Below are 24,101 nucleotides of genomic sequence, written 5' to 3'. Positions count from 1 at the left end.
TTCTCTCACAGGTAAATTGACACAGTGCACTAGTATTGTGCGCACATGTTCTATTATCATAATCACATTTCCCACTCCCAATCAAGGATGCGGACACAAACCAGTCCTTAGTTCCTTTGCTCTCCTGGCTCCAGCACCAGTTTTCAGAGGTGCACTTTCTGGCTGCATATACAGGCCTCTACACCAGCACAGACATCAACCCACTCCTAACATTTCCCCTCATCCTCACATATGTTTTGCAGAATAACATTAATGGCATTATACATGCTGGCATCCAAACGGCTTTGTAGGCAGCACCATCTTGCCTTCAGTTGAACAAATGTACATTCTACCACCATCCATCAACTGCTGTGTGTTTAATTTAACCTTCTTCTGCCAGGTGCTCCCATACCAGGGGAGGGTTTCATGAATCAGGGCAGTACATTATAGATAAACTGGCTCTCCCAAAATAATGGTGGTCACTAGACACCCCTTTGATATCTATATTATTGGTAGGAATAAAGTCCCAGATTGTCCAAATTTGAAGACGCCAGATCTCCAGAATATCAGGGCATCATGCACCCTACTAGTGTATCCTAAATTGCCGTTTGTGAACTTCCCTCTGTTGGTAATCAGACCTGCATAATGATTGACTAGTATCCTTTCTGATTTGCATATTCACTTGCATTTGGGGGTGGGGGTGCAGACATAATGTAAGGGATTGGGGTGTAGGCGGTCTGACCTATCAGCCACAGCTGGGCTGGAGTCCACGCATCAGGGATGGTAGTCAGTAAGCAGGAGTCGGAGGAATTACTAGAGCCAAGTTCAATAAGCAAGTTTTGGGGTCACAGTTAGGCCAGGGTCCAAGACCAGAGATCAGAAGTAGTACCAGGCGGGAATCAGAAGGCAGGAATCAGGATTAGAGTCAGGCTGGAGTCAGAGACTAGAGATCAGAGGTAGTACCAGGCTAGAGTCAGGAGGCAAGAGTCAAGGCCAGAGATCAGGAGATAAGGTGAGGTCTGGAGTCACAGCAGGCCCATTTTCTAAGCAAAAAAGAAAGTTTTTTAAAGAGGGTGATCATTTCTGAGTGAAAATCAGCAGTTTTCAAGCCACAGTATTTTAGTTTCCTAAAGAAAGCAGGAAAGATAGCTCTCATTATAAATATGTAATATTTCATATTTTCAGGAGTGTTAAGTATTAGAATAGCCATGTAATCAAAATTACAAATACAGGGAAATCACATAAACTGCAACTACATTTTATGTTAAATTCTTTGAAAGAAAAATTGTGAATTTCTTGGTTCTCCATTAGCAAACTTGATGGCAGTTTCCCCCCCGCCCCCACAGTGTTGTTATTAAATTCTTCTTATAATTCACATAGTATTTACAGATTACATCTTTTTGTTTATTTTGGAAGAGGGAACTTAGCTTTCTTCCTAGGTAAGCCTCCAGTGGAGTTAATCTTCTTTCAAGAACTCCAACTTCTCACAGTTAAGCAATGTTGTGAAACATAAAATTCTGACTCACCATCTATTTCCTGTTCTTGTCTGACTTGCAAGATTTGCAGCCACAAAAAACTCATACATCTGTCTCTGGAAACAGCTACAGTTCAGTAGGATTCAAGGACAAATTGGATCTTTATATAGATAGAGATAACATCCACAGTTCCATTAGCTAGAGTAAAAAAAGCATAAGGAGTATAAACCCTTATATTGATGGGCCAATACCAAAGACTAACTGCTTGGGATTAAGGAGATGCTCACATATGGACGAGTTAACCCATAATTGTTCTTAAACAGAATTTCTTGAATCTTCCTCTAAAGCATCTGGTACTGGAGACTGATGGGAACAGGACACTGTAGTTGATGGATATTGGAACTAATCACTAGTTTGACTTGGTATTAGCAATTCCTGTTTCCTCTCAGTGAGGCTCTGGGCAGAGCCTGATGCCAAGCCAGCACTTGTCCATGGACAGGATAAACACATCCAAATCCATTAAGCTGGACTTTTTTGTGATATCTTATACACCTTACCAAATATTCCTCTCACCTCCAAGAAGCTGATGAGATGAAGGGAAACTTTGTGAAATTACTCATATCCTTCCAATCTGACTGAACCCAGTAGATTGCTAGGCACCTTTTCCTCCATCTACAAAGCCCTCACCTGTAGAGTCTCACAAGGTTCAGTCCTATTATTATTCAACTGCTTTGTGCATTCAGCAAAACTTTTTGGCTTAAGAATCAGCCTAAAGAAGCCAGAAGTCACGGTCCAGCCTCAACTGAGAAGTACTGCAACTATGCCAGTTGTGTCCATCAATGATGTTCCACACAAGCTCGTTGACAAATTTTGCTATGTAGGCAGTGTCATTTCATGAGATTGATGACAACATTACCGAGGGTATTGGTTCAGCCACCAATGCCTTCGGAAGACTTCAGCATCATCTCTGGAATGAACACTGGGTGAGACTGCAAACAAAAACTGATGTTTATTGTGCCATTGTCATCACCACACTCCTCTGTGGCTGCCATACATAGACTACTTAGCAACACCACTTAAAATGTTTGGCTCAATTCCACCTACTGCAGATAAAAGGAATTAAATGGCAAGATTTGATTCCAAACACCGAGGTCCTTCAGTGCTGTAATATCACAGGCATTGAAGTTTTTATAGTGAGAGTGCATCTCAGATGATTCTGTCATGTGGTCAGTATGTCTGGCAGTAGAACACCAAAGGCCGTCTTTTACAGAGAATTGCAGACTGGAACTCGTTTGGGAGCAGACCAAGAAAACATTCAAAGACACTGTCACGGCCAACCTCCAATCTCACAATGTTGACCTCAACCCCTCCAGGTATTTCTCAAATGCAGCCACCAGGGCCTTTTCTCACAGCCACATCCTTCTGGGTAGGGATTGGGAGAGGGGACAAAGCAGCAACCCCTCTCCTGGGATCACCAGCTGGGGTTGGGCCTTCCCGCCTCTGGAGACACAAAAATTAGAGAAGCAGACAGCCAGTGAGTTCCCTACCTTCCTGGGGTTGGCTTCAGCCCTGGAGTGGTGGGCAGCAGGCTCATGCCACAGGGCTTCAGGCCCCATCTCCGGCCCTTGAGGTGCTTCCCCGGGCCCTGTCCCAGGCCCCTGGGTGCAGGCTTTCAGGCTCTGTCCTCAGGCTGTGCAGCGGCAGGCTCTGGCCCCCATCCATTCTCCTATCACCTGTGGTCCCGCTGCCTCCCTACCCACCTCCCCATCCAGGGCTTAATGTGTTCCGGGGCTGAGTAAGTCTGCTGTGAAAAGTGATATTTGTATGTTTTTTAATATCACTTTCCACAGCAGATTTAGTAGCTAGCTAGGAGGCTATGAAAAGTGATATTAACATACAAGTATCACTTATCATAGCGGTAGACTTACTAGCCAGCAAGTCTAAAAAAAAAAAGAAAGAAAGAAAAAGAGCAAAAGAAACAATAACAAAAAAGACAAGAATGTGGAAAGCACCTTATTTGTGTTTCCATTGTATTTAGTTCCAGTAAAGAATAGACAACTGTAGATTATTTTTATTATTGCGTCTTCAAAAAAACCCCTACAGAAATAAATTACAATGATTTGGACATGTGTATGTGCATATTCATTTGTTTTTCCTAAAGTTAATTATGTATTTTAGGAAAAATTGTCAGAGTGACCATCAGCAAGAGTCAGTTGCCAAGCTCTGAAGCCACCAAAACATTTGTTGTGAAAACCCAAAAGCCTGTGACAAGATCCAATGGCAGCAGCTCTGCCACCTTGGACTGAAAGATTTCAAGACACAGCAGATTGTTGCAGTTAAGGAGAGATGTGCAAGGCATAAAGCTAAAAGCAGTGCACATTCATCTACAATAGTCTTCACCTGTGGCACTTGTAGATGGAGTTGCAGGTCCCAAACTGGTCTTTGGTGTTGTCTCAAGACCCAAAATAACTAACTCTAGCTCATCTGTCGAACTCGCTGAGAGACCTTATCATCATCATTATTCAACCTCTATATCATGGATGGGCAACTTTATGGTAGTAGAGGGCCATAAAATCCACTAAAACCCTTTGGCGGGCAAGGGGGATGTGACATGGTAGGGAAAGGTTTGGGTTCTGGCCCAGGGGAGTGTGACGTGGGGAGGGATAGGAGGTCAGGTCTTGCTCCCAGGTTTGTCACCAAGCAGTGGCGGTTCCCATCCCTGTTCCCTGTTCTCACCTGTTGACTATCACCACATGATGCACACATCTGCATGCTAGTGTGGCCCTCCCCGCATAATGCCCAGTCCTCTTCCTGGCCCTGGTATCACTGGATTCTCTGCACTGAGTTGGGTCTGTGGCAGGCCAAATAAAGTGATCTGGTGAGCTGGATGCAGGTTCTGGGCTGCTGGATGCCTTGGGAAGAACTGGTGAGACAATATGGGCTGCAGTGCCAGCAGTACATAAATGACATGCAGCTCTGCGTTGCCTTGACATCCACCATAAAGAGCATCATCTCCCAGCTTTCTCAGTGCTTAGCTGGAGCTCAAAATCTGGATGAAGAAATGGCTAAAGGTGAAGTTAAGCAAGACTGAGGTGATGCTAGTAGGAAAGGGAAAGTGTTCTGAAGTGTTTGTCTCCTCCGTAGCATCCCCCACTATCTGCAGCAGCTACTTTCTGAGAGTTAAACCAGTTCTCAATCTTTGGGTCCTTTTGGACTCCTCCCTAGAGGTGGGTGATTAACTGTTTTTTTGGTTTGCTGGAAGTTCCAAAAAAAAAATCGTTACTAAATTTAGAAAAAAAATTGGTTCAACCCAAACCAAAATTGAATTTTTTCAGAATTCTCAGTGAATTGCAGAAATTGATCAAAATTTTAGTTTGGGTCATTCTATTTGCAATTGGATGTCCACCCCTACAAGCCCTGAGTGAGTTAAGGTGGACAATTAACTTTATATGCTGCACCCAGATGATAGTTAGTGATTAAGAAGGCCGAGCTGCAGATGAAGCCCAGGCGGGGGAGAATCTGGGCTAGGAGTATAAACCAGGAAATGAGAACAGGAAGCAGTGATTTCCCTACACCCCCCCTGAATTTTCCCAACCCCCCCACCCCCAGTTTTGTGAGCTAGTTACATACCAATTTAGTGACTGTTTGGAAATCTGAATTTAAACGGAAACATTAATACACACTTTAAAAGCTTATACAGTGTATGATAAAATATGTGTATCTGAAAAAGTATAATAGATTTGAAAAGTATGAACATAGACTAGCTTCCTTGCTTCCTTATACAGCTGTTTTTTATTATGTCAGTGCATTCATTTCGGTGATGTTGGCCAACCTAATAATTTCAAATGATGATTTGTAAGCAAAGTCGAAATGGGTTCTCCCTGACAGCTAGTGATGAGCTGGGGGCTGTGGGGAAAGGCTTCAGGGCCAGATTATATTTACATTCACACCTACTCTACCTAGGTATCCAGCAAACAGAGCTGTGTTGTCCAAGTGATAGATTTTGGCTGGGGTTGGGTTACAAACCACTTGAATGTGTGTGGGGGGGGAATGAAATGTTGTTCTTATTGTATGAGTAAAGGGCAGTAGAACTGTAATTAGTCTGTGATGATTTGAAGGCATCAAGAGAGAGGGTGGGGACCTGTCCCTCTCCACTGTTTAAAGACAGAGCTGATTAGGCTCCAATAGATAGTCTTTTGTTCTGTTAAGTGACCACTGCAGCTGAAATCACTGACAATCAGGTCTAAGTGCTTAGTCCTGTTGTGGGGACAGTGTTCCTGTGGGGACAGTGTTTTTGTGTAAAGAGACAGCCCAGACTGCACTAGCAGCAAGGTTCCTGCACTGAGGGCTCAGCTGAAATCACTGAGAGCTGGTGGAACCTAAAGAGACCAACTTGCAGAGGTCACAGTGGTAGGTGACAGCAGAAGGTGACTGTGCAAGGCCATTGGCAACAGAGTGGTGGAATGAACAGTGGCACAATGAACAGCCGTGGCCAGAGCAAACTGTGCCTTTTTGTCCCCCACCTGGAAGGTGTACTCACGTGAAAGCACCTCTGAACTCTGAGTCTCCACTGACCAAGGACAACACCGGTGAGTGGAGTGCAGTGGAGGGAAAAGTGAGGGGCATGTTAAATAAACATTTGTTTGTTAGACTATATTTTAGTCACTTTGCTCCAGATTGCTAGATTTGTGACTGGGAATGGAAACTTATATAAATATGTTTCCCAGTAGGCCAAGGTTTTTAAAATGCAGTATTTGCCAAGGTTGTTATGTCACATTGTTGCTATCTTGGGAGGTCATTATGTTGGGGAGTTTGTGTACTAAACATTTTTATTATAATTAATTTTTACATAAGAATGGTCATACTGGGTCAGACCCATGGTCCATACAGCCCAGTACCTTGTCTTACACAGCGGTCAAGGCCAGGTGTTTCAGAGGGAATGAACAGAACAGGGAATCATCAAGTGATCCATCCCCTGTTGCCCATTCCCAGCTTCTGGCAAACAGGCTAGGGACACTCAGAGCATGGCGTTGCATCCCTCTCATCCTGGCTAATAGCCACAGATGGACCTGTTCTCCAGGAATTTATCTAGTTCTTTTTAAAATCCTGTTATAGTTTTGGTCTTCACAGCATCCCCTGGGAAAGAGTTCCCTGGGTTGACTTTATATTGTGTGAAGATATACTTCCTTTTGTTTTTTTAAAATCTGCTGCCTATTAATTTCATTGGGTGACTGCTAGTTCTTGTGTTATGTGAAGGACTAAATAAAATTTCCTTATTCACTTTCTTCGCATCAGTCAAGATTTTGTAGACCTCTATCATATCCCCATTAGTCATCTCTTTTCTAAGCTGAAAATTCCCAGTCACTTTAATCTCTCCTCCTGTTTCATACCCCTCATCATTTTAGTTGCCCATCTCTGTACCTTTTCCAATTCCAATATATATATTTTTAGGATGGGTGACCAGATCTACACACACTATTCAAGGTGTGCACGTACCATGGATTTATATAGAGGCAATATGATATTTTCTCTCTTATTATCTATCTCTTTCTTACTGATTCCCAACATTGTTTGCTTTTGTGACTGTTGCTGCACATGGAGTGGATGTTTTCAGAGAACTATCCACAATGACTCCAAGATCTCTTCCTTGAGTGTTAACAGCTAATTCAGATGCCATCATTTTGTATGTATAGTTGAGATTGCTTTCCAATGTGCATTACTTTGCATTTATCAACATTGAATTTAATTTGCCATTTTGTTGCCCAGTCACCCAGTTTTGTGAGATCCCTTTGTAGCTCTTTGCAGTCTGCCTGGGACTTAACTATCTTGAATAGTTTTGTATCATCTGCAAATTTTGCCACCTCACTGTTTACCCATTTTCCCAGATGAATATTTTGAATAGGACCGGTCCCAGTACTGACCCCTCAAGGATACCACTTTTATCTCTCTCCATTCTGAAAACTGATAATTTATTCCTACCCTTTGTTTCCCATCTTTTAACCAGTTACTGATCCATGAGAGGATCTTCCCTCTTACCCCATGATGGCTTACTTTTCAAAAGTCAATTTAAATTAAATACATTTTTTTAATTATATTTTTTTTTAGAAATCTAGATCTGTTATGTGTTTTGGTGTAACTTGCATTTTCCTTATGTTAAATTTGCATTATCCTAACAAAACATTTACTTTATTCACTTTCTTCACATCAGTCAAGCTTTTATAGACCTTTAGCATATGCCCCCTTAGTCGTCTCTTTTCTAAGCTGAAAATTCCCAGTCATTTTAATTTCTTCTCCTGTTTCATACCCCTAATAATTTTAGTTGCCCATCTCTGTACTTTTTGCATTTCCAGTATGTCTTTTTTGGGATGGGGTAACCAAATCTGCACACAGTATTCAAGGTGTACATGTGCCATGGATTTATGTAGAGGCAATATGATATTTTCTGTCTTATTATCTATCCCTTTCTTAAAAAAGCAAAGGTTTCAGAGTAGCAGCCGTGTTAGTCTGTATTGCAAAAAGAACATAAGCTTTCATGGGCTACATCCAATGAAGTGGACTGTAGCCCATGAAAGCTTATGCTCAAATAAATTTGTTAGTCTCTAAGGTGCCACAAGTGCTCCCGTTCTTTTTAAAAAAGCAAACAGAATGTTGGGAATCACTGACTGCCGCTGCACACTGAGAGGATGTTTTCAGAGAACTATCCACAATGACTGCAAGATCTTTCTTGAGTGTTAACAGCTAATTCAGACTCCTTCATTTTGTATGTATAGTTGAGATTGTTTTCCAATGTACATTACTTTGCATTTATCAACATTAAATTTCATCTGCCATTTTTGTTGCCCAGTCACCCAGTTTTATGAGATCCCTTTGTAATTCTTCACAGTCTGCCTGGGACTTACCTATCTTGAATAGTTTTGTATCATCTGCAAATTTTGCCACCTCACTGTTTACCCATTTTTCCAGATCATTTATGAGTATGTTGAACAGCACTGGTCCCAGTACCGACCCCTTAGGGATACCACTATTTATCTCTCTCCATTCTGAAAACTGATAATTTATTCCTACCCTTTGTTTCCCATTTGTAACCAGTTACTGATCCATGAGAGGACTTTCCTCTTACCCCATGATGGCTTACTTTTCAAAAGTCAATTTAAATTAAATACTTTTTTTTTAAATGTATATTCTTTTAGAAATCTAGACCTGTTCTGTGTTTTGGTGTAACTTGCATTATTCTTATGTTAAATTTGCATAATCCTAACAAAACACTTACTTTATTCATATCTCTTTTATATATATCTCATTGGTCCTGACACGCCCCCTGTAAATTCGAACACCCCCCCCCCCAATTTCAAATCCTGGGGAAACCACTGACAGGAAGCAGCTGCAGGGAGGAGGACTGCAATCTGTCCCTAGAGGGAAAGGGAGTTGGCTAGGGACAAGGAGGAGATCCAGGGGAAGAGTAAGCCCTGGTGTCTCACCCCAAACTGAGGAGTCCAGCAAGAGGCTGAGAAGGGTGAAGTAGCCATGCGGAGAAGAGGAATCTCCTGTGGTAAATACAAAGATAGGCAAGGAGATAGAGAAGTGTGGTAGGAAGGAGCCCAGGGAAACAGCAACAGGATTTGAGACTAAGCAGACCTGAATTGCTACTCTTAGGGTCCCTGGTCTGGAACCTGGAGAAATGGACAGGCCTGAATTCCCCTAGCAGCCACTGTGAAAATAGCACAGGACCTGGAGACGTGGAATGGAAGACTGTCTGAGATGGTATCTGGACATCTTATCCGGTGGGACTTTGTTACTCTGGGGGGATGGGGAGACTATATAGTGAGCTCCACCATGGGCCAAGTCACCAAGAGTTAACACCCCAAGTCACAGAGAGAGGGAGAGAAAGAGGCCGCAGTGTGAGCAAGTGACAGAAGGGGCACTAGATGGGGCATCAGTTAATTCCCAGACCGAGCCACAAGGAGGTGCATCTGTGGTGAGTGAACCCCTTTGCCTGGCCCAAAATGAAAGGTTTTGTTTCAGTTCTGATCATTTTAATAAAAGCAAAGTAAATGAAGGGCTAAATTGACAAAACTTACAACTTTTAGCCCAGTGGTTTGTGCACCCACCAGATCTGAATCCCCATTCTAGAACAGGGACTTGGAGCCTGGTCTTCCCCATCCCAGGTGAGTGCCCTAACCACCAGGCTACTGGATATTCTGGCGTAAGTCTTTCTCAGTCACTCCTGTAGAAATTGTTCCAATGAATATTTAATTATTTATAAACAGTGGAGGAGTGACTTGCACTTGGATAGTATGCTCACCTGGGATGTGGGAGACCCAACAGGTGATAGAATCATTCTCATGATTGAAGCCAAATGATTGAATGATTGAAGCCAAAGTCCTTTTGTATATTTAGCCTAACTTTTTTTTTTGTCTGAAACTATTCAGTGAATTTATGTTAAACGAGTTCATCGTTTTGGTCAACCCCAAACTGCATTTCTTGGTGAAAAAGCTCTACTGCTCATTGAGTGCTGCTGGATCCCCAAATAGCCGGGGCAACAAAATACACATATTTCCATCTGCAACAGACCAGACGATTGTGCCCTCACCGTATCAGCCATAGACCTGGTCATAATAAACCACAGACTTGTCACTGCTAGGTTGATTTTCATAACTAATTTATTTAGGAATTAAACCTCACATACTGAAAATGCTCAAACCGTGGTGTTCAGTGATCTCTCGGTGCTTAAGGTGCTTACAAGAGATCTGCTGTATTCTGTGTTTGGTTCCAATTGGCTGTGCATAACAAGAAGAGTTTCACAGTGCCCCAGCCAGGCACAGTCTGGGAATCTCAGTCCTTAAAAGCACAGTCCACCATACTTCACAAACTAGCCAAAAACACAGCAGTCCGGTGCTTAACATCATCGGTCACCATGAACACATCACCTCAGTACTATGCTTTCGGCACTGTTTCCCCATTGGATACAGTCTAGATTGGGGTGGGCAAACTATGGCCCAGAGACTGAATCCAGGCCTTCCGACATTTTAATCTGACCCTTGAGCTCCAGGGTGTGGGGCTTGCCCTGCTCCGCATATGCTGGGGCTCTGCGTGGCTCCCGGAAGCAGCAGCACATCCCCCCTCTGCCTCCTACGCATAGGGGCAGCCAGGGGGCTCCACACACTGCCCCTGCAGCTCCTATTGGCCAGCAACCATGGCCAACGGGAGCTGCAGGGGCAGTACCTGTGGACAGAGCAACATGTAGAGCCGCCAGGCCGTGCCTCTGCATAGGAGCTGGAGAGAGGACATGCCGCTGCTTCCAGGAGCTGCTTGAGGTAAGTGCTGCCCGGAGCCTGCACCTCTGACCCCGTCCTGTGCCCCAACCCCCTGCCTCAGCCCTGATCTACCTCCCATCCTCCGAACTCCTCAGTCCCAGCCTGGAGCACTCTCCTGCACCCCTAACCCTCATCCCCAGCCCCACCCCAGAGCCCACACCCCCAGCCAAAGCCCTCACCCCTTCCCGTACCCCAACTCCCAATTTCGTGAGCATTCATGGCTTGCCATACAATTTCCATATCCAGATGTGGCTCTCAGGCCAAAATGTTTGCCTGTTCTAGATGAAGGTCTCTGTTCTGATACTCAAAGCCCCTCATGGGATCAGCCTTAACTACCAGAGAACTCCCTTTTCCCTCCATGATTGCAACTCCCATAACTGCTTCGTTTCATACACACAATAAAAATGCAAAGAGGCTCATAAGTTGGAGACAGAATTTTCACAGTAGTTGGATCTACACTATGGAACTCACTACCACAAAACATAAGTTTATGGTCATAGATCTCATCACTTCTGAGACTAAATTCAAAACTCCTTCCTTTGACTTTGCTCCTCTGCAGTAAGTTATTTAAAACACGCCCCCTCCCCAACAAAACAGCAACAAATCCCTATAAACTAACCAAGCTATTTTCCCCTTAGGCTGAGAAGAAAGAAAAAAGCCTGCTATTTTTATTATTATTTCTTCTTTTAAATGCTTGGGAGGGACTAAGATACTATGGGGGCTATGCGAGTACTTATATAAATTAGATAGCTCCTATAAGACACCTCACCTGGAAAACCTGCCTATGCTAATAGGCCACTGCCACTCAGGTCCTGAATTTAAGACCACACCTGTCCGAATCTTCATACCAAAGACCATTATTTTAAAATGGAGCTACAGTAATTAGCTCAAGGAGGAACAGGTCCATAAGACATCTGCAAACCTCACAGAGTGACATGCCCTTCTCGAGAGCTAGCCAAATGATGAAACACGTTGCTGGCTAACATTTCAGACAAAACGTGTTATGTCATTTGTAAATAGTCACAAACTAATCAAGCCTCTTTCCCCCTCATAAAAGCAATGCATTGAGCTAATACTTTACTGTAAAAATATCTTCTACAATTATTATTCAACCATCTGTAACCTAATACAAGTTCCTCAAATCCAAAGCAAATAACAGATCATGAGAGTGTCACTGCCCCAAAGACAAATGCTAACAGATAATAAGAGTATGATGAAAACTATGTTTGCAGCCCTGTCAAAGCACATTATTTGTCATGCACGGTAAAGTTAATGCAGGTGCCTTTCACTTGAAAGAGCCCCTTGTATCAACATATGCTGGCATCTTCGTTTCTTCAGGAACTTTAAACTGTCACTAAAACATTCCTATAAGCTGAGAAAGCAACACTGGCAGGACAATACTTTTATAAAAATTATTTATTTATAATAAATAAATAATAGTTTATTTTTAAACTTATTTTAAAACAACATCCAAGATGTGTTTTTAATGCATTACACTATAAATTGTCTTACCTCTTGCTGGAAGTAGTATAATGCATATAACTAATGAGGAAAGCAAAAGGCATACAATCACTCCAAATATGATTTTTAGCCGGGTCTGTAGGATAAAAACAAATAATTATGTTTACAGTATCCTCTGCAGTAGATATATTACAGCTTTATTTTTAACTAAATACCCCCAGCACAAAAAAAAGAGCATTCTAGTTAATTGCTGACATCCATCCAAGTCAACGAGCATACATTTTCCTGTAGTACATTTAGAACTGTTTTGCTTCCTCTCTCCTGTGAAGCAAATACTTACAGATTACAGCCTGGCCCTGTGCAACAATAGAAAGTTTACAACAACAGATCCAGCAGTTTTTAAAGGTTGAATTTGGTTCACGTACTGACCTTCATTTTTCCAGATGTATTCTAAAAGAATGAAAATTCTTTCTCCTGGGTGTTGGTCAGTGGATCTGTGAGAGGAGTTTGAAATAGCAGGCTCTGCTTTCACAGAGGCCAAACCCCAGGAAAAAAAAATTTCCACGGACTTTTGAAAACTGTGCCAAATTTCAAATGTTTTCTGGAAAATTAGAAACAGAGTTTTGGGAGTGTTCTTGGCTCGGAAGTGACCCATGGGTTGCTGTGGGAGTGGAAATTATATTCTCCCTCTCCATGTAAACTGTAACCAACATCTGCTTACGGAAACTTATGGGGTTTATGACTCAACAGTAAGGTTGATATATGCTGTTTGTCTCTAAAAAGTTTAGTGTATTTTGGCAAACTTCAGGGTTTTAGAACCCATTAATGATGACCTTATTTCTATTCTCAATGAAGTAACAAATTATGGAAAAGTAAAGCACTTCTTTTTATTTGTATATATTATGCTTATATGTTTAGTTTTGGGGAGAAAAAAAACAGATGAAGACTGTATAAAAAATGCAGAGTGAGGAACAGAAATACATACATTGTTTAATTTCTTTAAATCAATAGCTCTTTAGCATGTGAAGAAAATTACTATATGTACTTCTGAGAAAATGATAATTTGTGTAGTAGACTTTACAGTATAGATTTGAATGGGAAACATCTATGGGCCTGATCCAAAGGCCATTGAAGTCAATGGAAGTCTTTTCACTGACTTCCATGGGCTTTGGATTTTTCTTCTGTTTCGCCCCGTCGCTGCTAAGAATTTTTTTTAAAAAACTTGATATTTTAGTGTCGAGGAAAAACAACACCCCTCCCCCAATTCAGCTCATTTAAGTGAGCCAAACAATACACCTATAACTGGCTGTGTGAGTGCTCTAGCCATGGAAGTGCATGTCCCTCTGTCCCCATAGGCATTTAGGGGCTGATCCAAAGCTCACTGAAGTTAATGAAGAGAAGTAAAATCATGCTGCTGTAATCAGAGCATACTGTAAATACAGTTAGGCATTTCTCAAATTTTCTGATTATTGCTTTAGCTTCGGTACAGCTCCACTGGTGACAGGAAAAGGTGACAGCACTTGCGTAGACTGGCTGTAGGTATTTGTACCTTCATGTCATTTAACTATGCTCGGAGCTGCACCAGTGCAATAACAATGGTGGGAGATTAGAAAAATTCCTACATGTAGACACAGCCCTTAGAGATAATGTCATACTGAACCTGGGATATTGCAGACTGTGCCTGTTTGTCAGACAAGGGAGTCTAGGTGAGGGCAGTAAAGTTCTATCTTTTGTTATGAACAGTCAGTTGGAACGGGACACAGAATAAAGATGTCTTACAAGCACCTTAAGCACTGACCACTGAACACCACAGAAACAAGACCTCCATTTAATCTAGGCAGCCCAGGGAGCTGCTTCAAGTAATGGCAGCCCTCCCTGGGCTGCCTTTGGACAGCTCCACAACCCAGGGCTGCCCACAGTCTCCCATAGAGTGCTGCACTACGGCCCCACCTCAGCACGGCCTCTCTTATCTCCTGCTCCAGCCTCAGCATGTGCCATATTCTGGTGCTTGCAAGGGGCCCTATAGGATATCTTACAGTAGTGCAATGGTTCCTGAACTTTAACAACCTGTGAACCCCTTTCACTAAAATGTCAAGTCTTGCAAACTCCCTCCTAAAAATGAATATTTCCAGAGATTTTCTCCTTTACCTGAGAATAAATGATAAAAGCAGTGATCATCAAAATATATATTAAAAAAATTATGACATGCTTAGTATACACTATTTATTATTACAGTATTTTTATTACATTATGAAAATGGCAACACTCTTCCCAAATCTCACTTTCATAGTTTGTATCAAGGCTCCTATGTTTCATCAAGGAGTATCAGACGTGAAACAGCATGAAGGTATTTAAGAAGCCAACTCAAAGAGTTCCTCCTACACAAGCATTCAGGTCTTGAGCAGTCCAAGCAAACAATGCATGTTACAACAAAGCTTAAACTTGTTCTTCATAATAATTTTATAAACAATACGAGCTGCCTATTTAATTTTAAAAACAGCAAAAAATATCCACCTCCCTTTCCATTTCTTATAAGGAGCCTTGAAGTTTAAATTGCCTCAGTCTAATAGAGATGCTTGCTTTGATCTGCTTAGCTCTTGGAAGTCCAGGGGCTGCGGGCTGCTGGCCCGGTGCTGCCTGGAGTCCCTTTCCCGAGTACTCCCTGTAACATTTTGCGAACTCCCAGGGGTTCACGAATCCCAGTTTGGGAACCACTGCAGTAGTGCAACTCAGTGCCTGTACTGAAAGATTTCTCTACCAGCCATCCAGTGGGTTTAGCAAATATAAATGGTGTTATTTTGTTTTGTTTGGGTTATTATTATTATTATTATTATTATTGTTTTTGGTAACATTCATCATCTTTTGTCTTTCCACAAGCAGGTTTCCATTTTCCCCTCACTGCACAGAAATACTTCATAAGGAAAGTTCAGAACTGAAAAGCTGACCTCTTCTGACATCTCTGCAAAGAATCAGTAATGACATGTTCACCTAATTACTTCAGCATGGGACTGGATCAGGCTGTTCAAATATGTCTGCAAGACTCCTGGGTCCCTCTTGGACAGTGGCCTATGAAGGAGCCAGTCCGGAGCAGGCAGGGAGTGGGGTCAAAATCTATGCTCTGCAGAGAAGCAGGGGCTAGTGAAGCACAGCTGGGCTGTTTCAGGACAACATAACCTATAGCTCAGCCCAGTCCAGCAACAGCACGATCTCTATGACCACATGAGAACTAGGAATTGACTCAGTTTTAGCAAACCCATCTGAAAGCCCAGGACATCCCCCCAAAACCAGAAGATCCCCAGAACACTGGGACATGTGGTCACCCTAAATAGGTGCCACTTCTTCCCCATACTGTGTTGACACGAGTCAGCTAAGAAAGTCTCTTTCTTCCTTACCTCCTTCAGTTGATCAATTATTTTAGCTGGTAATATCTGCCTTTCAAATGAAGGCCTTACTTGAGAGGGGCTGTGAGTTTTCCTCTGCTTTGTCTCCATACTCAGCCAAACAAGCAACCCACATTCTCAACTTTGTCTCTGTCTCCCCCTTTTGGCAAGGAAGCTTACCTCACAGATCTGAACTACTGCCAAAGACAGTTGGAGAAAGTGTACATTTAACACTCTGGAAGTGACCCCACATCTATCACACCTATAGTAGATTATACACAAAATTTATCTCATGCTGTTACAGGATATAGAGTGGTTAGAGGTCTCTTAGGCCAGTTAGTCCAGTACTACCTGATTGTTTACTAATGTATTTAAAAATGAAGACAATATTTTATTTGTAATACCACACCATTAAGTGCCCTTTCTTTGTATATGCTGGGTACCCTCACATAACTCAAATTAACAAGTGACCCAGATAACTGACAACCAATAAATACTACAATCACCCTCCATTCCCAGTGCCTCCAACATAAGGCATCTCCTCATAACCCTTCCAAACCACTCCCACCACTCCTCCTCAAATGCCCTAGAGAAGTTATGGGCTTTGTGACAAGTCCTGAAGTTTAACCAATCCCGGATATATTGGAAAAGTAGGGAAAGGATATTTTTGAGTAGAGAATCTTCTCAGAGAATGCCCTGCCAGCAGCTCACCAACTTTTATAGCAATAAAATGGAACCCAGCTGGGGTCACTCCTTCCATTGACACCCCCTATGACCCAGAACTGTGCAAGGGAAACCTTCCCCACTTTGAGAGCACTAGGACCCAGGTGGTAGTGGTCTTGGGGGACAACCAGAGAGAGGAACCAGCCACATATTCCAGACAGGAGGAGAGAAGCAACCAAAGTCAGATCTCTGGACATTCAGAGAACTTCCAACAGTTTTAATTGTGCTGAATGACTGTTTGTTCTAACCCCCACCCTCCGCCTTCCTCGCAATCTCTTGCTTCTGCTTCATACCACACCTGCTGTTCTGACCCTATTCTCCCCTTCCTTTGCCCCTTTCATCTTATCCTCTTCTAACTAAACACACTCTCTTCCCTTCCTTCCCAAAAATCATAGCACTACCATGACGTTGTCTGCCATCACACTGTTCATGTTGCTTGTGTGTTCTACCACTTCCCCCACCCCATGTCTGTCTTCTCTAGTTAGACTGTAAACTCTTCAGAGCAGGAACTGTCTGCTGTTCTGTGTTTGTACAGCACCTATCACAATGGACACCACTGTATTGATTGGTCCTATTAATCAATGAGACTCCAGCTTGAACGACTCTGCTGTTAACAATTGTAGTACTGCCGTAGAAGGTGATAAGGGTCACTTACATTGACTGGGCCCAAACCACTGTCTCAACACATTAGGGGCTTTAAAGGGTCAAAACCAAGACCTTGCACTCTGCTCAGAAACTCACAGGCACCAGGTACAATTCCTGAAGCACCTGTACTATGTGTTCTAGGCCAGTGGTTCTTAATCTTTCCAGATTACTGTACCCCTTTCAGGAATCTGATTTGTCTTGTGTACCCCCAAGTTTTGCCTCACTTAAAAACTACTTGCTTACAAAATCAGACTTAAAAATACAAACATTTCACAGCACACTATTACTGAAAAAATTGCTTACTTTCTTGTTTTCATCATATAATTATAAAATAAACCATGACCCCCAGGTTGAGAAACACGGATATACAGAGCGGTATAAACAAGTCATTGTCTGTGAAATTTTAGTTTTTACTGACTTCACTGGTGCTTTTTATGTGGCCTGTTGTAAAACTAGGCAAATATCTAGATGAGTTGATGTACCCCATCTGTGTAAGCATAACCTTACACAGAAAGAAAGACCTCTGTGTACCCCAAGGGATACGCATACCCTTGGTTGAGAACAACTGCTCTAGGCTGCCACATTCTGCATTAGGTTAACTTGTTGAGTGTTCTGAGGTATAGATCTATGTAGAGCTCATTGCAGTATTCTATTCTTGCGGGGACAGAGGCATGGACATCTTTGGCAAAGTCTGTATCTGGTGTAAATGATTCCACTCACTTTATCAAGAAATGACAAAAACAGGATTTGGGGCTATCCAGACACCCCCTTCTATCCAGACACCCCCTTGGCATACTACCCCCCAAACTGTGAACCTGCCTTATACATGGCAGCTGCATTCCTTCAATCAGGGATGCTGATACAATTCCCACTAACACTGCCTCCAGCCTCGCACATGAACTGTGTCTAACATGCACTGAGCCTTAGCCCTCTTCTAATACCCTATAATTTTTTTTCCAATTTAGTTTTAAAGGTGCCACTTCCACCACTTCCATTGGGAGCTTATTCCACAGGCATTGTCTGAAAGAACCTTTGATACCCTGGAAATGGACATTAGATTATTTACCTAAGTGTTAGAATATTGTCATAGCCGATGTCCTTCTCAAGGGAATTGAACAGAAAATAAATAACTGCGCCATCTAACTGAATATTGTGGACTCAGACTTGGCTGTTGCTTTTCTGGGTAGTAGTGAAAAGGCCTAATATTCCGTGAGTGTCCTGCTACCCTCACCTGTCCCAAACTCCTCCAGTATACAAACTGCATGGGTTGAGTTCATGTAGAACGAGAAAAAGTAATGAGTGCAGAATAGTGATGTGTGTTTGTGGTAAGAATTCGTATAGTCCTAACGGTTGGGATTTTCTAAGTAGTAAAAGGAAGCCGAGCACCCAAACTCATTGAAACTGAATGGGAGCTAGATACCTCTCTCCTTTGAAGATCTCAGACAGAGTGAACACAGGTTTCCTGTCAAAGTAGGTGACTGGTGGAACCAGGGCTGTGCTGTGCCTCAGGGCAGTAATAAATGAAGAGACACCCATCCACACATGGGCGCTCAAGTCCTTATCCCCTTGGAACTCACAGCCAGCATGAAGCAACTTTTACTCAGCACAAGCCTGCAGTATGAACAGTAATCTTCAAACTGCCATTGGTGGGGCTGCCACCACCCAGGGTACCCTTGAGCTGCAGGTTTGGCAGAATTGTCTGAACTGGCCCTGACAGCGTAAAAAGGCAAAATCAGACAAAATTCTCAGAACAACTGCAATTTGAAGCCTGGGCTCCTTTTTCTCATTATTGATTGTTTCCCTCACCTCTTCCTTGTTTTATCTAGATAATAAAGGAGATGCAGAATGAACAGTGATGAGTGTTGCTCCTCAGAGTGACTAATTCCTTGGAAAAGGAAACAAAGACCAACAAAAAAAGGCAGAAATGATAGATCATTTATGAGGCCTTTTGATGCCTAAAGGATAGAACTGCACTGCACAGGAATAGTGATCCTTAATAAGGCAATGAAAGTAGAGCCAGCTGAAAGTTTCAGAATACATTTTTTCTTATAAATTTTTTCCTCCACAAAAAACGTAAAAATTATTCAAAAAATAAATAAAAAGAAACAATTCGTCCAAAACACTCACTGATATGATTCTCAACATTTTTAGTTTTTCAAAACCCAGGTAGCAAAAAACCCTCACAAAAATAACCAATTGCTATTTTGAGGTTTTCAATTCAAAAATGTTTGGGGGAAAATGAAAAATAATAATTCACCCTCATTAAATGTATCAAAAAGAAATAAATTTCAATTTTTTCCCATGGAGATCACTTTCATTTTTATTTTTTGACCAGTTCTAGAAGAAAGATGGCATCTGATAGACAATTATTTGCTAGAAAAACATCTTTCATTTAAATCAACATTTGTAAGAAATAGTTGTTCTTTACTTCCAAGGTCCTAAACCTTGAGGGAGTCTTTAGGAAAAATGAATTGAGCATCAGAAAATGTATTGTTTTTATATACAGTATTCATAATATAGACCTCTTGATATTGAGTAACATCAAGTGGATATGGTCACTGAGGAAACTGTTGTTAAACTATCAATTCCTTCCCTTGTGTTTTGGAGAACAAATTACATACTCACTGTTCCAGGGCAATCCGGATTTGCAGAAGTCAATTTTTTCCCCACCATGTTTGGGCATATTTGACACAATCAAAAATATCCCAAAACCTCAAGAGGAAGAAATACTAATAAATAGAAGGGGAGGGCAAAAACCCAAAACCTCAGTGTTTGATCAGAACAGCCAGTTTCCAAATATTCAGCGGCTTCTATTGGATGGGCATTTACAGAACTCCACAGAGGAAATGATTCAAACTCATATGACACATACCAAGACAAGAAGTTAACAACAAGACCATGATCCCACAAAAATGTGTATTTTTCTAATTTGGAGGTCTAACCATTTTAAGCATGTGTTGTAATAAGCAGAGAAGTTGAGCAGAAACTGTTGCAATAGAAAGAGTAACATCACAAGCCGTGAAGATCTACTGACCCTACCAATGTCTCTCTGCTGTTTCTTCCAATACATTAGTCTCAACATTCCGTGCTTCAAAATGTTATTGTCAGTGTCCAGGCATGTGATATCAGATACACTGAGTAACCATCACAGAGCTGTCTCTACTTTCCACATGTGCTAGCCATAAAGTACCAGTAAGAAAGAGGAGTATAGGAAAGATAGGTCAGAGAATGAGCAAGCAAATGAGCAAAAGGGGAGTGGGCAGACAAAAATTAGAAACAAAAACAGTTCTGAAAGTGAACAAAAACACTATCAGGTGAAAAACTTGAAAGAAGCATGGAAAAAGGACAGATACCTGTTCCGTAACTGGCGTTCTTCGAGATGTGTTGCTCAGGTGTATTCCACAGTAGGTGTGCGTGCTCACCACGTGCACCAGTGCAGGAAGTTTTTCCCTTAGCAGTACCCATGGGGGGGGGAGCACTGCATATGCATGAGGTGATCCACTGCGAAAGGTGCTGGGTGGAAATCGGTTGTCCCCCTCATCTGTTTGGCCGACACAATGAACAGCTGTGAGGATTTCCGGAACGGCCTGGTTCGGTCTAGGTAAAAAGCCAACACCCTACACACATTTAGCGTATGTAGGCAGCGCTCGTCAGAGGAATGGGGCTTAGGACAGAGTACCAGTAGGAAAATGTCCTGATCCATATGGAAGGCGGAGACCACCTTTGGGATAAAAGGGGGGTGTGGGCGAAGCTGGACCTTATCCTAGTGGAAGACTGTATATGGGGGTTCCGAGGTCAAGGCCCTAAGCTCCAAGACACGTCAGGCTGATGTAATAGCCACAAGGAATGCTACCTTCCATGACAGGTTAGACCAGGAACACGTAGCCAAGGGTTCAAAGGGAGGACCCGTGAGGCGGGATAAGACTAGGTTTAGAACCCATTGTGGCACAGGGGGCCTAGCATACAGGAATGAACGATCCAGGCCCTTTAGAAAGCGGAAAGTCATACTGTGGGAAAAGACTGAGTGGCCCTGTACCGGCAGGTGAAAGGCTGATATGGCCGCCAAACGCACCCTGATGGAGGTGGGAGCTAGCCCTTGGATCCTAAGGGACAGGAGGTAATCGAGAATGAGTTGGAGTGATGCAGACGATGGGGAAGTTCCCCACTGCCCCGCCCACCTAAAGAACCTAGACTATTTGGCCAGGTACGTCCGTCAAATGGACGGCTTTCTGCTATCCAGCAGAACTCGTTTGACATTCTCCAACACCTCCTCTTCTCCTCATCTAACCACGGAGCAACCATGCTGTCAGGTGAAGCACGGCCAGATTGGAGTGGAGGAGGCATCCCCCTTCCTGGGAGAGGAGATCCAGGTGAAGCAGCAGCCTCCGTGGAGGAGCTGCTAAGAGTTGCAGGAGAGTCCCATACCAGTGTTGACAGGCCCAATCCAGGGCTATGAGGATGACCTGTGTCCCGTCTGCTTTTACTTTTTGCAGGACTTTGCCTATCGGGGGAAAGGTGGGGAGACATAGAAAAGTTGGCCTGACCACCACAGATCGCACCCCTTCCCGTCCCTCCCCTGGAGCAGAACTGGGGGCAGCTTCGGTTCTGGGCAGTTGCAAAGAGATCGACCCAGGGAACTCCCACTCTCGGAAGAGCTGTAAGGCGACCTCCCAGTGGAGTGACCACTCATACTGGTGGGAAAAAAGCCTGCTGAGGTGATCGGCTCTCACATTGCGAGTGCCAGGTAGGTGGAAGGCTCGCAGGGAGATATCGTGGGCTATACAGAACTCCCATAGGCTCAGGGCTTCCAGGCATAGGGCTGAGGAGCGCATTCCTCCCTGTCTGTTGATGTAATATATCGCACCTGTATTGTCCGTGAGGACTCTGACCACCTTCCCGTGAAGGTGCCTTCTGAAGGCCACGCATGTCAGCCGTATCGCCCTAAGCTCCCTGACGTTTATGTGTAGGGATAATTCTGAGGTCGACCATCTCCCTTAGGTTTCAACGTTCCCTATATGGGCTCCCCAGCCCAGGTCCGAGGCATCTGACACCAGGTCTAGTGAGGGGGAGATTTCTCGGAAGGGGACCCCTTGCAGCATGTTGCGTGGGAGGGACCATCATTGTAGGGCAGCAGCTACCAGGTATGGTATCGTGACAACCTTGTCCAGCCTGTCCTGGGCCTGGGAATACTGGGAGGCCAGCCAGAGCTGGAGGGGCCTCATTCTGAGCCTGGCATGGCAAACCATGGATGTGCATGCCGCCATGTGACCGAGGATTTGAAGGCACAACCTCGCCGTCATCACTGGGAAGGCCATGACTGAGGCGATGAGACCTTTTAGGGTCTCAAACCTGTCCCGGGGAAGAGAGGTTGTGGCCTCTAATGAGTCCAGTAGAGCCCCTATGAACTGTATGCGTTGAACCGGAACTAACATAGACTTGGCCTCGTTTACCACTAGGCCGAGATCTGCGCATGTAGACAGAAGAAGTCCCACCTGGGCCTGTACGTGGGACCGAGAATTGCCCTTGAGAAGCCAATCGTCCAGGTAAGGGAAAATGTGTACCCCTTTCCTCCAGAGATAGGCTGCTACCACCGTCATGCATTTGGTGAAAATTCTAGGGGCCATGGAAAGGCCAAATGGGAGGACCGTGAACTGGTAATGGTCCCCCCTTACCAGGAATCGCCCGTGTCCCTCGAAAATATGGATATGGAAGTATGCGTTCTGGAGATCCAGGGCCGCGAACCAATCCCCTGGGTCCAGCGAGGGGATGATAGAGGCCAGGGATATCATATGGAACCTGTAATGGACCATAAAACTGTTGAGATCCCGGAGGTCTAAGATGGGCCTGAGCCCCCCTTTTGCCTTTGGGATCAGGAAATACCGGGAATAGAAGCCCTTGTTCTGATACTCTACCAGTACCCTTTCTACCGCCCTCAGGTGGAGGAGGCGTGCCACCTCTTGTTCGAGGAGATGGGTCTGCTCCAGGTCCCCGAGGCTCACCCAGAGCAGGGGATGAAGTGAACTGCAACGTGTAGCCCTTGGAAAAATAGTGTTGAGGACCCACTGGTCCAACGTTATCCGAGACCACTTCACTCGGAAGGCAAATAAACAGTTGCAGATCACAAACTTTATTAACTGGGGGGTCTCCCTGGCAACAAGCCCAGTGGCCCCCCGCAAAGAGTCAAAACCACCTCTTTTCCTGCCTTTTGCCCTTCGAGGGGCCAGGCTGTTGGGCCAAGCGGGGCTGATGCTGGGACCTGCATCTCTATTCCCTCGGTCTCTTAGGTGGGGGCTCATATCTGCCCCTAGCAGGAGAAGCCGAAGTTTGCGGCCTAGGTTTGTCCTTCGCCAGAGGGACGTACAGGCCCAAGGTTTGCAGGGTTGTACAGGAATCTTTCATCCCATGCAGGCAGACGTCAGTTTTGTCAGCAAACTACGCTTTCCCATTGAAGGGAAGGTCCTGCATCAAGGATTGGGACTCTGCGGACAGTCCGGTCAGGAGAAGCCACTATGCCCTGCGCGTGGATATGGCGGAAGCCACTGAACGAGCTGCTGTGTCTGCTGTGTCTGATGCCACCTGCAGGGCTGCTTTTGCCACTGATGCTCCTTCCTCTGCCAAAGCCCTGAACGCCTTTTTGTCCCGCTCCAGAAGGAGAGGTTCGAACTTTGGTAGGGACCCCCATAAATTGAAGTCATATCGACTTAGAAGGGCTTGGTGATTGGCCACCCTGAGCTGGAAACTCGACGAGGAATAAACTTTCCTGCCAAACATGTCCAGTCTCCTGGCATCTTTGTCCTCAGGGGTGGGTGCGGGCTGACCATGACATTTCTGGTGATTAACTGACTCTACCACCAGGGAGTTAGGTGCCGGGTGGGAGTACAGGTATTCATGGCCCTTAGCTGGCACAAAGTATTTCCTCTCCGCTTTCTTGGAGATGGGGGCCCAGGAAGCTGTGCTTTGCCACAGGGTAGTCAAGATATTGGCTACCCCCTGGTGGAGAAGTAGGGTCACACGGCCCGGTGCTGAGGATGACAGTACATTAAAGAGAGAGTCAGACGGCTCCTTCATCTCCTCAGCCTGGAGCTGGAGACAGGGGCGGCTCTAGGCTTTTTGCCACCCCAAGC

The 24,101-nt window shown here is 44.0% G+C and overlaps 1 protein-coding gene across 5 annotated transcripts in view; it reads right to left on the bottom strand.

The window, feature by feature from the left end:
• The window catches only part of LOC120374929 (fibroblast activation protein alpha), a 75,675-nt gene that overhangs the window by 44,456 nt on the left and 7,118 nt on the right, over positions 1 to 24,101 (bottom strand). For 2 of the 5 annotated variants that reach the window (XM_039495365.1, XM_039495369.1), the window contains exon 2: positions 12,281 to 12,365. In XM_039495365.1, coding sequence (XP_039351299.1) covers positions 12,281 to 12,365 — 85 coding nt within the window. Of the gene's footprint in view, positions 1 to 1,505; positions 1,576 to 12,280; positions 12,366 to 12,658; positions 12,859 to 15,621; positions 15,759 to 24,101 lie in introns of those variants that run through there. The other 3 variants (XM_039495366.1, XM_039495367.1, XM_039495368.1) reach the window with 3 other exon arrangements.

Source organism: Mauremys reevesii, linkage group 11 (assembly GCF_016161935.1).
Source record: "Mauremys reevesii isolate NIE-2019 linkage group 11, ASM1616193v1, whole genome shotgun sequence".
In the NCBI taxonomy this organism is placed as follows: Eukaryota; Metazoa; Chordata; order Testudines; family Geoemydidae; genus Mauremys; species Mauremys reevesii.
This window is presented reverse-complemented; position numbering and strand designations above follow the sequence as displayed.